Raw genomic sequence first — 12,579 nt, 5'->3', positions numbered from 1 at the left:
GTCCTTTCCTTCCCTCCCCTACCCTTGGGTAGCTGCAGAACAGAACATCCTTCAGATCAAAGGAGATGTAAGTGCAGCCAGGTACTTGGTCTTTCTGAAGCCTACTTAGATGCTCCTTCCAGCAGGACTATGTATGTGTCAAGTAATGCTGTATTTTTTTAGTTGGGTTCAACTGGTCCTTATTTTAGTCATATTTTGGCCAGTTGATTGCCTGTGAAAAGCATTTCATAAGATATTGTGTCAAGGCACGATAGTGTTGTGTGTGTGAATGAGAAACATATACACAGGCATATCTTCTAATTTTGATTTGAGTGCTTGCAAGGATGATCTGTAGCTTGATAACATGAATTGACAAAACTTTGCAGCAAAGTTCGATTAGTTGATAAAATGCTAGCGGGGGTGCACATTGCTGCTGCTGCAGAAGCAATGGTGTTGGGTGCTGCCGCTGGAATTAATGTTCAAGATCTTTATGATATCATAAGAAATGCTGCTGGATGTTCTCGGTATGTCATACTTACGCCTGCAAGTTATTGATTGAGATACACACTATTTCTGATGCTAGCTACAGCTGACAAGGCTGCCTTGAACATACAGAAAACTGACTAGCATGCTACCAGGCAAGAGAATGCTTGTTTGTGATTCTATGCCTTGGGATAATATGTTTGGTACTCTGTAGAAGTAATGCTTTTATTCTCAAAATATGCACAAGCCATTATGCATAACACAGGTTTGCTCACATCCAGTCTCACTTTGTGGCGTAAATGATATACACCATACATGGTTGTCTTTCTGTCTAAAGTTAAGAGTGGAGCTTCACTAACAAAAGCCAACGGAAAGTGTGGTGTAGACTCTAGAGAAATCCATGCGTAGGATGTACAAGCTTTGACTGCTTACCATCAATATCTGTTGTAATTCACTTGTAGTAGTCTGATAAATAGGTCAAAACTTTCTTGAAATACTCCAGAACTACTTGCTGAAGCAGAACATATCAATTGTACTTGTAGAATGTTTGTTGAGCGTGTGCCAAGAATGTTGGACGACGATATGGTAGAGAATGACAGCAGTGTCAACGATGTTATGGATATACTGGTACAGTTCAATCATCCATAACACTCCCGATACTCATGTACAACTGTCAATTGTAGTTACATATTGAGGCTTTTCAGCATGACTAACTTCTCTTAAATGTGGTTAATAGAAGGTCTGCACAGAGTGATGTATCTTGCTTTCATGTGGACATGGGATTGAAGCACCTTCTTTCACCTAGCCCCTCATATGGTCTCACACTATAGCCCTCCAAGTTGGTTGTTCACACAACCATTGCATTTATTCAAGGACACTATCACAGACGGGAGCTGATTGCTAGCATCATTGCTCCGTACATTTGAACTGCGAGGTGTAACCATGCTATTAACCTCCAGGATGTTTCCACTGCAAAGGCTCTTTCTACAATTTTAGCTTAGGCCATCCGTACTCTCGGAGGTGATGGGAAAGGCTGCACCATGGTTTTGAGGAGGGGAGGATAGATGCTTTCATATGGACATGGCATTCTGGCACCTTTCACCTAGCCCCTCATATGGTCTCGCACTATAGCCCACCAAGTTGGTTGTTCACACAACCATTGCATTTATGATGAACCGGTCTTGCTCTTTACAAGACCTCTTCCTACTTTGTATTTCACCTTCAGGGAACTTTCTCTGAAGTGTCATTAATAGAGTTCTCCTCCTCCTCCTCCTCTCGGAACTGCCCTACAGTCTCTCCCATCTCCCCCTGAGAGTATGGATGGTCTAAGCTCAAAAATCTTAGAAAGCGCCTTTGCAGTGGAAACATCCTGGAGGGTAATAGCATGTCTACACTCTGTAGTCTAGCAATCAGCTCCCATCTGTGATAATGTCCTTGAATTTATTGTGCCTGCGAGTAATCTGCAGTCAGGATCTGGCTCAAATATAGCTAATGATGAGAAATCCTCATATCCACATGTTGGGCCTTTGTCTGTGACCCAAGGTACTGCTCCCCAGGTCACAAGTATAGTCCCTAGTGTGCCATGGAAGACCATCCTAAGGTCTAATAAGAGGGGATGGCCATTTTCTACCTTCCCGTCCCGGTCCATCCCCTCCCCATACTGTCCCAATCCGATCCCCATGTTAGAGCCCCCTTTCATGGTAATAGGGGATGGCAATTCCTGCCCCTGTCCCCGTTCCCATACCATCCCCGTCCCCAAAACCCATCCTATGTTACTATGCCCCAAGGTCTCTCCTCTAGCAAGCCACCAAACATCAAAATAGATACCATCACTTTGGAAGATAAAGATAGGTCAGGTTAATATAACCGGTACTGCAAGAAAAATGAAAAACGAAACTTTCTTGTGAAATACACCATACTACAGAAACTTTCCTTTAAAGCAAGGATATTGTTAGGTATCTTGTCCATTTGAATTTCTAATAAACTTGTTGTCAGGGCTTGATACTTGAAGAAGCTAAAGGTCTTGCTTTTCCCTTGCCACTAACTGCTGTTGCACAACAACAACTTCTTCTCGGTCAGTCAATATGTTATAATGGTGTTAGTGAGGAAAGTTTCTCTCTTTGATTGTTATCTCCCATAGTAAAGCAGCCAGGGCTTACTTTTCTTTAATGAATATGACCACAGCATCTGCTTCAGGGTATGGTGAATTTTCTGATGCTGCATTGGTAAAGGTAAACATCTTGCTCCATTATTCTTGACCCATGCTTACTTTGGTTCGTCTTCTTACAGCGAAATTGTAATTGCTATGGGGGTGTGATAGGGCATATGTGCAATAGTTGATTTTCTGCCTGAGCCCCTTACTTCCTGATTGCAGCTATTTCATTTACTGTGACTTATTCAAGCTAATGTGTGTTGGTTAAATAAGTTTAAATGGACTTTTTCTGGTTTCAAAAGGCTGCCCTGAAGCTTTAACCTTTGGTTGCTGCCCCTTTTATTATCTTGCCCCTCCTGTGGAGAAATGGCTGCAAGAGAAGTTTGATATATGATGATTCAGAATGCATGTGACCAAATTTCCCACAACACAAAAAGAACTACAAATTTTCCCCAACTCTGCTAATATGTGCATCTTGAGTTAACTTTCCTTCCATCTGATCCGATGGTAACACTTTGAGCTGTGGAAATATCAGTTAGAAAATGCAATATCTGTGCGTATTACTGGATGCACAATGAGGGCAAAGGAGATTGACTGTATAATGGAATCTCTAGCACAATTATGCCAAATAAGACCCGATAATCTTTGGTTGCTGACCAGGAATATGCATGCACCAAGTGTTGTCCATTGAAGAAAGGTGATTTTTCCAGAAGGGCTGAGATTGCAAGCATGCTCGTAAAAGATTCCAGAAATATTAGTGACCATCGACAGGCCCCATTCCATCACCAGATATATTAGTGGCCATCAATGGGACCCCATTCCAGAAATATTAGTAACCATCAATTGGGCCCATTCCATCACCATATATCTGGTGTACATGGCCACTCCCTCTTACATGCACCCAATGACTCCCCACTCCATGACCATGCCTGTTTTATGCCAACATGATACAGGGTGCTCTTGATGGTTGGAAAATGGCAGTGAGGATAATGGTGGATGGGTTGCTGATTAAACATGTCTTAAATATGAGTGACCTATTGCCCCTTTGCTTAATTGATAGTCCTATGTAAGGGGTTCCCTCTAGTTGGGCCACTGACACTCCTGCAGCGATCAATGAGGCATGAGATCACATCTTCGCATTTCCTTTGCACAATCTAGATTTGTGATTCTTCTTTCTTCTTTAATTTTCGCGATTGATGGCTACTATCAGTTTTTGGTGTATGTAGTTGGCTACATAACCTTTTCTTGTTTTTACAAATTTGCATTTTCTATCTGATTGCTTGATAGGAGAAGCAAGTTCTTGATTCTTTAAGTTTGTCAGTGTTGATATCATCTGCCCTCTGCAAGTTGCTTCTTTCAGACGAGTGTTCCACATGTGATCAAGTGTAACATGGTTTCTTTGACAAAATAAGTCTCACTATTTAGATGCTCTTAGATTCTTTAAGATTGTCTATGGGCTGGTTTCTCAAATTTCAATGTCTATGTGTTGCTTTTCTTTTGATTTGTGTTCCAAAGATATGGGAGAAAACTGCTGGTATCACTGTCCATACTCCACCGAAGGATGATCAAAACTCTCTTGCAAGAAAAACAGAAGAAGTTATAAAAGGAGCAGTTAAAGTGCAAGATGTTGGTTTTATAGGCCTTGGTGCCATGGGTTTTGGCATGGCAACAACATTAATTCAAAAGAACTTCAACGTCTGTGGGTTTGATGTGCGTTATCGGTAATCTGGTTCATATAGTCTTCCTCATTTTTAGTTTACCCAATTTTCTTTGCAGTTCAATTTGTTTTCAAAAGACATGAATGTATTAGTTTGTGATTGATGTTTCTCTTTGCAAAACATTACCGTTGAAATAGTTTCTTGTGCTTTCATTTTTCAAAGAAAGAGACTTTTATTGACTAGGAAAGTCATCAAAGTACAATCTCATGGGGAAGTCATACTAGGTTATATGACAAGGGAACATTCTTCTTTACAGGAGAGAGGATATTTGCAGGTATGTGTTTGAATAATAAGTCTGGAGGATATGTGAAACAGATTCACCAGCTTTATTTTAATGGCTGATTTAAATTTTGAGGTCCAGCAAGCAGTAGAGTTCAGATAGTATCATCAGGATGTAGTTATCCTAACCAGAAGTGGAGCTATAGAGATACCCTAATCCTTACAATTTCAGATGCAAGGTTTACAATCTCTATAGCTGTGTTACATTGGGCATGCAAGATCAGCCCCAAAGTACAGCTCTCTGCTGGTACTTGAAGTACCATGCAGGGCAGCCAAAGATGTGTGAAATTTATGTTTTATGCAGAGAAGCAATAGAATGGCTCAAAATTGTTCATGTAGAAGAGTTATTTGACCAAACGGGTGTAGCCCAGTCGGTTAAGTTGAATGTATGGTTACCAGACGGTCGTAGGTTCAACTAGTTCTTCCTTCACCTTTAGATTCTCTAGCCACCAAAAGGGATCTGTTTCTTTTCTTCCAAAGAAAATAAATTTCTAGTAATAAAACCTTAGGGAAAATCTTCTGTAAGGTAAAATAGATTATAAATTAGTCCTTTTGTTGGACTACAAAACACATTAGAAATGAAGTCTAAAAAAAGGACTTTGTAAACAGGGAGTTTGGTGGGCTTTAATGTGAGACCACGTCACTCCAGTGAAAAAAGGTGCTAGAGTCCCAAGAACGAGTAAGAGCATCTCTCCTTCTCATGCATGCAAAGTTGCCCTATAGTCTCTCCCATCTCTTGCTGTGCATGTGAATAATCTCATACTCATTGTGTGAAAAGATTGATCAGTGCCCCATCTTCTATCTTCTGCTGCATTGCCTCTCAAAGTTTTTTGCTACTATGTGCACTTTCCTCCTGAGGGTTCTCTTAGAGTATGCAGTGATTTCAGCAGCCTTCTATGCCATTCATGATTGTCAGCTGCCCCATACAAGTGGTTGTGACTATATGTGTGTGCATAGCTGTACATTTTCTCTTCTATCTGTAGTGCAATGAGTTCAGACTTTCGGATGTATGGTCATCGGGATAAAATGGGAGAAAACAGGGGAAAAAACAATGTCGTCTCAAGTAGTGAGTCGCATACATAATCTAGACAACAATAATTAGCTAGAGCTCAGGTGGTATATGATGCCTTTAACAAAGATTTTGTGGAAAGCCGAGCAAAATGGGAATCCTATACCCACATTTAATTATAAAATCAAACTGCCCACAATTGTGACACTTCGAAAAATATTTTGCCAGAGTGAACACTATTTTCCTTCCAAGAAGAATTCTGTTTGCTCAGGATGTGGTGTAGCAGGTATAATTAGTTGTCGGTGGTTCATTTGTTGAATGGGTGCATTTTGCAGCAGGCTACTTTCATGATGTTTTGTGTATGGATAGTGAGCAAAAGCAAGTGATGCTTAAGAAATCTCTATTTATTGCACGCTGCTCAGATAGTACACGTACTCCCATGGTCTCAGATGAAGGATTATAATTCTCTTATTAGACATTGATGTTTGGTATGGATAAAAATGATTGACTTTCAAGAATATTTGCAGGAAAATTGGCTATGTATTGCAGCAAGCCTGGGTAAGGTGGTTTGTTCACCAAGACATTCTGGAATAAAAATTGTTTCTGTATATTGTGGGACTGACAAAGATAACTTGTCTGCAAAATCTATGGAGGTTGAGAATTGAAAGTCATGGGTGCTCCTTATTTCAAGTTGAAATGGGAACTTTTTATTGTTGCCTGTTTTGCATGTACAAATCTGGTACATGTCTTCAAAATTTCCCTTTGTAGTGCATCCACCGCCACCGAATGTGATTCCCACAAATGGTAATTTAGTATAAGGGCAAAATATAAGCTAAAGCACAAAACAGCTAAATTGAATTTGTTGGACTTGTTGCCTGGTCATATAAGGGATAAATTTGTATACTGGAAATCTGAAAGCTGGCTGTTGCATGTGTGTCTCAAAGTGGTGCAAAGTGTTAAGATTGTAAAGAAATGCTTGACTATAGATTACAAACACAATCGTATGACAAATGCACAGACTGATAGAGAAACACAGTTAGGGCTAGGGCTAACACAGAGACATTGATCACAAGCAGTTGGTGCAGGAAATGAGCAAATGCAGCTAGGATGCCGAACAGTCAAACGCAGCAGTTTGAAAATGAGGCAAGGCTGCACAGCTCTTGGAACAGCAAAACACAGCCAGGTCATACAGCTGCAAACGCACACAGCTATCCACATGGGAGTAGGCGGCAGCTGATCAGGATGTAGACAGCAGTTGCCAGGCTGGACAGCAAGCAGGAGAGGCTGAGAACAGTCATGAACAGCAGTACAAGACTGGACACCCCAAACTGAGATATTCTCTGCGAACGAACAGGATGCAAACAGCAGAGAGAAGGCACCTGCAAGCTGCAAAAACAAGATTGAGGCTGAGTGGTGGGGAGCATGCCTATTTATAGATGGCTGGGGCCTCCTAGATTAGGGTTTGGCTTATGGGACACATACAATCTCTAGGAACGTATTTCTTTCTAATGAAAGTCTGGTAATTTAATTAATTAAACTTGTTTTGGTGCTGTCTAATATGGCTAATCGGCATACAATGCATTTTTAGCTTTAAAAAAATTAGTATGAGTTCCTTCTTGCTACCATCTAGCTTGGACTCGGAAATCCTCAGATGAATTTGTGCAACCAATTCCATCTATGATTTGGAAGAAACAAGGAAATTTTTTGGGTCAAACTTGGGTATCTTGGAACCATGTCGCTACTCCAAGGCATCTATTCTAAGGCATATGGGTGGGGTTGCTCCACACCAAATAGTGACATGGGACTAGCATTTTCTAGTTTCCCAGCCAAGTCTCATCCTACCTCCGTATCGTCGCAATCCTTTTCCCATATTAGAGCCCCCTTTTCATGGTGACAAGGCATACCAATTCATGTCCTTGTCCTCATAACGTGTCCTATGCATAGTTGCATTTGTATGTAGTATGGATTGATTTGTAGGGTATGATATGATGTGTGTCCGTGAGATTTAGTAGGACAAGCCTACCCTTTTTTCCCTCACCCTTTTCAGTATAAAAAAAGTTGGTTTTTTAGTATGAACAAATTGTTCCTTTTGTATGATCATGGATATATGATGTGTGACATATCCGCTTCCATCTATCTACTTGTAACTTGTCACGCATGTTGTGCATGTGGCATATGCCATACTGGATTTGGCTTATTATCCTTAGGTGTTCATCTCATGTACCTAATGACATTGCTATTCTAGCTCTAAACATGTATTATATCATTTGTAATCAAGTTATTAAAAAAAAACTAATATTGTATAGTACCTTATAATTTCTTAAGGTACCTAATATCGTACTGTACCTTATAAAGTCTTAAGGCACCAATTAGTACCATATTTTATAGTACCGTACCATATTGCACCTTTCATACGTGACAACTATGGTGACTAGTCCCATGATATTGTCACACACACACACACACACACACACACACACACACACACACACAACTTATAAGTTGTGCATGTTGCACATGCGGCATATGCCATACCGGATTTGGCTTGTTATCTTTAGGTATTCATCTTATATATCTAATGACATTGCTATTTTGGCTCTAAACTTGTATTATATCATCTATAATCAAAAATTTTAAACCCATTCTAATATTGTACTGTATCTTATGAATTCTTAAGGTATCTAATATTGTATTGAACCTTATAAATTCTTAATGTACCATTTAGTACCATATTTTATAGTAGCGTACCATATTTCACCTTTTATGCTTGACAAGTATGGTGACTAGTCCCACGATACTATGTCACGCACATCCACAACAAAACCCCCCTCCCTTGACCATAGTTTTTATCAGACGTGTTTGATTCACCTTGTAGACGTTTGAAAAACATATGAAAACAGGAGTATGAAATCCTGTTTCATACTTGACATACTTTTTTTCAAAACAGGCTGGAAAAGGCTAATATGATCACAATTTTGCCAAAAAGGCTATGGCCTTGCAAAAAACATACAAATACTTGATGATTTTCACCAAGAAGGTGTCTCCTTGCTGTCACTTGCCTTCTCTCTGCCCTAAAACATGGAAACCTGCTCATGGACTGCTCAACAGGTTGAGTTAGCCTTCATCCCTGATATTATCTGCCCCAAAGTTGAAGAGTAAGCTTTTTCTTACTTTTTTTCCCCTCTCTCTCATCTTTTACATGCGTTGTTTTTATCAGTCTATACTTTCAAACTGCATCTCTCTCTCTTTCTCTCCCTCCCTTCCTCTTTCTCTCTCCTCGTGTGTCTTGACTCTCAAGTCTGAATGGCTAACTACTGTTGCAAATTTCTTAGAATAAAGTCTGAAATTTTTATAAATTTGAAACATCAACAGCCATTTAACGCTCGAATTCAGCCAGTAAACTCTCAAATTCTTGAGAAATACTCTTTTCCCTTTAGTGTTGGCTTTCAAATCTCTGAAATTTCTGATTTTACAGCTGAAATTGACATTTTAGCAATGCTAAAATAGTTGAAATTTTTAGTATGATGATAAGGAGGAAGAGGAGAAAGATGACAATGATGAGGATGGGGACATTGAGGAGGAGGATGAGGAGGGTGCATCTTGTCCATGATCAGTATTTCTACTCTTCTTCCCATATAGTTTGCTTCAGCCTTCTACTGTAGCTTAGACTCTAGAGTCTAAACTCTATTGTTATGCAACCCTTTGACTTTATGGCAGTGCGTTTTGACCTATATATCCTTTTTTGGATTTTTTTCACTTGTAGTTTGTAGTCGTCAGTGCTTAAATTGTGTCTAGACTTCAATGATTGGAAATGAGAATCTGAATATGTTTTGGCAAATCAATTTTGTGTCTTGATTATTGGATGCCTTGCTAGTAGACTAAAGCTATTGAAACAATGGAATTCTAGTTTTCATTCAGCTTGTTAGCTTCTTTACTTTATTTAGTATAAAATACTAGATCTAGATACATTATAGTTTTTTAAAAAAAATTTAAATTAAGGCAATGTATGATTCATCCCCAGGGTGTGAATCATATTCCAATCATACTTTTATACCCGTCTATGTATGATGTATGATTTCTGTATGAAAAAACTATGCCCCCGACCAATTGACCTTGGGAAAAAAGAAGGAAAAGACATGCCATTGTAGGCCTGTCTCCTTAGGAGATTAGGAGCTCCGCACCAACCCTACGACCTCTCCTCAATAGTAGTAGAGTGGCCCTTCCTACTCGGGGGAAGTGTTGTAGCCCCCGTGGCAAACCGAGTCTTACCTTGCCACACTCAACTCCTTTTAGAAGAGTTTTATCATTGTGGGCTGTTGTCGTACATGAGAGTTGCAGGATGTGGGGAGTTTGTACTTCCACTCAAAGTGGAAATCTTTGTGATTTGGAAGTCTCAAAATGGCAAGACACAGTTGCTAGCTCCTTCGAACCGGAAAGCAAAAGTACTTTTTCTTAGCACATCCCAATGGATTGTTTGAGATATAGGTGGAGGGGTTCATCGACTAGGAGGTGATGGAGCATGTCTTCTAATGGTTGGAAGATGCAAGGGTTGAGCTTCTTTTGGATAAGTGGCCTAGATGCAGGATGGACATCAACTAGCAGTTTGCTGTAGAGTTCCCTCACCTGTTTGTCCACTATAGCACATAGTACTAGCATCTTCCCTTGGGATTCCATTGGCGCCCATGGGCGAAATGGAGTCTACACTTTGATTAGTTCTAAACTTTTGCCTTATGTGTCGAATCATGAAAGTATCATTGTGGGACGAGCCTTATGTCTCATGCTGGATATTAGGGGTTCTTGATTTGGAATCTTCAATGCTATGCATCAGGTTTGAGCATGGTCTGGTTTTTGAACAAAGGTGGTGGTTGGACCACAAGTATCTTCTTGATGACAACGCGTGTGAAAATCAACTATTGAAATTCAATTGGTTCACTGTAGGGAGGGGGAATTCAGGATTATTTATTTAGAGTACTAGAGTTGGGTCTTGCTCGGCAAGCTCTTGGTCCAAGGGCCCACACCAATTGGACAGATTTGGAATGTCCTCCTCTAGGAGGGTTTCTAGGAATGTTGGCCCTATCTTGAAGGCTAGTGGAGATTGCGTCGAAGATTGATCTTCACACCACGTTGTTGACTATCTTACCCAGATTTCCTTCTTTCATAGCTTGTACGAGTTTGGTAGAGCTTGTGGAAGATGCTAGAGCAAAGGCCCCTAGGTTCTCAAGAGGAGATTGATAAACAATGAATCATCTAGAATCCATAGGTCCAGAATTAGGATACGTTATAGGCAGGGGAGGGGGGGGGGGGTGTGCACACACATCCAGTGGACTCGTTGGGAGGCTGGTGGTGCCCACTTCATTAGGGTTTGTGGAGATATTTGTAGGGATGTGGATTCATAGGTTCACTCGTAGGTCCACCTTATTGTGATGCAGACATGGCAAGTGACTTGGACACTCGCAGGTCCACCAGCGGGTATGATCTTGGCATGTCTATGGGTTAAAAGTATTCAAAAATTTTCCCAACTATGCTATGCTAGAATAGGCATCAGGACCATGAGAAATCACTTAGCTCTTCCTACTGATAGTGTAAATTTTCATCACTAGGTCATTAAGCTTGTCACCGAGCAAGCCTCAGGTTCATTGGCTAGATGAACTAGCGGCTCCAAAACCTTTACATCCATTGTCATGCTTGCATCAAAGTATGTTTGCTAATCCTGGCTGTGTAGTGAAGCAAGCCAGGTCCACTCTCCAGGGTCCCAATCCAACTCATCCAGGGCCGTGCCCTCCCAAATCCAAAGTCACCAATGCTGCATATCTAACCATGCAATGTGTAGTTCAAGCTATCACGACTTCCTTTGGAGTCCTATGACTCTAATCCTCCTCCAAAGGATGTTGGGGAAAGCAAGACCCCACTCCCCTCCATCATACCTAACCAGCCACCCTTCTGAATCGTGAGGAAAGGCTCTGATTGGGTGTCTCTAACTGTACTTGCAACCTACACTAGGATACTTATAAGAGAAAACTGTGTTGTCCACCCATGGCCCAATTGCACAAGTTCTCGGTGGGCAGGAGCTAACCAACCCTGAGGGATACTTGCACCAATCTTCTGCCATTAGGCCTCTATGAAGATATGCTACGGTTTGCACGGAGAAAACACAAAATGTACGAACCCAACAAAAACACAATAACTCAGACACTAACACCATAAATGCAAAACACAAAAACACAAACACAAGCAGAGAAGGAAGAGAACTCTGAAGTGAATGAATCAACATTGTCAATGAAGGAAAGAATGTACAAGATGCTCAAGGGCAGAGCTGTCCAACATCTGGTGGCTCTCATGTGAGCTGTCCAACATCTGGTGGCTCTCATGTGAGCAATCTGAGCAAGTAGTCAAAGTGTGACGTCCACTAGAGACAGATCCCAAGTGCTCTAACCAACAATCAGAGCTGAAAGAGTGCTGCATGTGGAAGGGAAACAAGTTGGTAACCAAAACGCAGCAGCCTAGAGGCTGAAATCTAGTAAACACAGCAATGTAACCAACCAAATGTGATGGCAGCTAGTCACTAGAGGCTGGAATCAGCAAGGCAACAACAAGGGAAGGGGAATCTGATGCTGAACATGCATGCACTACACAAAATGCCAGCTAGCTGATGTCATAGAGGTGGTTGATCAAAAGGGCAGCATGCCAAAACTGCAAACACAGCTGTCTGGAGTTGTAGGAAATGTCACTAGCATGAGTAGAGGGCGTTATCAGTGGACCTATGACACTTCACCATAGTCGCATAAGGAGCTTCCTCAGAAGATTGATCATGATAGGAAGGCAATCTTCCCCGAGCATCAGGAAGGCAAAATCTGAAGAACATTTATCTCCCACACCTACTGTGGGCGTATGAAATGATTGGGGCCTAGAATAAAATCCCTTACCCCTTCGCTGAAACGTTTAAGTAACATTAGGTGGGG

The 12,579-nt window shown here is 40.9% G+C and overlaps 1 protein-coding gene across 1 annotated transcript in view; it reads left to right on the top strand.

The window, feature by feature from the left end:
- The window catches only part of LOC148041451 (ketose-bisphosphate aldolase class-II family protein), a 241,123-nt gene that overhangs the window by 122,773 nt on the left and 105,771 nt on the right, over window positions 1–12,579 (top strand). Inside the window, exons 7-12 of the mRNA XM_087679716.1 lie at window positions 33–81; window positions 366–503; window positions 1,005–1,089; window positions 2,458–2,536; window positions 2,647–2,693; window positions 4,130–4,324. Of these exons, the coding sequence (XP_087535842.1) occupies window positions 33–81; window positions 366–503; window positions 1,005–1,089; window positions 2,458–2,536; window positions 2,647–2,693; window positions 4,130–4,324 (593 nt within the window). The remainder of the gene's footprint in view (window positions 1–32; window positions 82–365; window positions 504–1,004; window positions 1,090–2,457; window positions 2,537–2,646; window positions 2,694–4,129; window positions 4,325–12,579) is intronic.

Source organism: Lygodium microphyllum, chromosome 1, assembly GCF_053477565.2.
Source record: "Lygodium microphyllum isolate KBCC chromosome 1, Lygodium_microphyllum_v1.1.10, whole genome shotgun sequence".
Taxonomy (NCBI): domain Eukaryota; kingdom Viridiplantae; phylum Streptophyta; class Polypodiopsida; order Schizaeales; family Lygodiaceae; genus Lygodium; species Lygodium microphyllum.
Note: the sequence above shows the minus strand (reverse complement) of the source record. Positions and strands in the feature narration are given on the sequence as shown.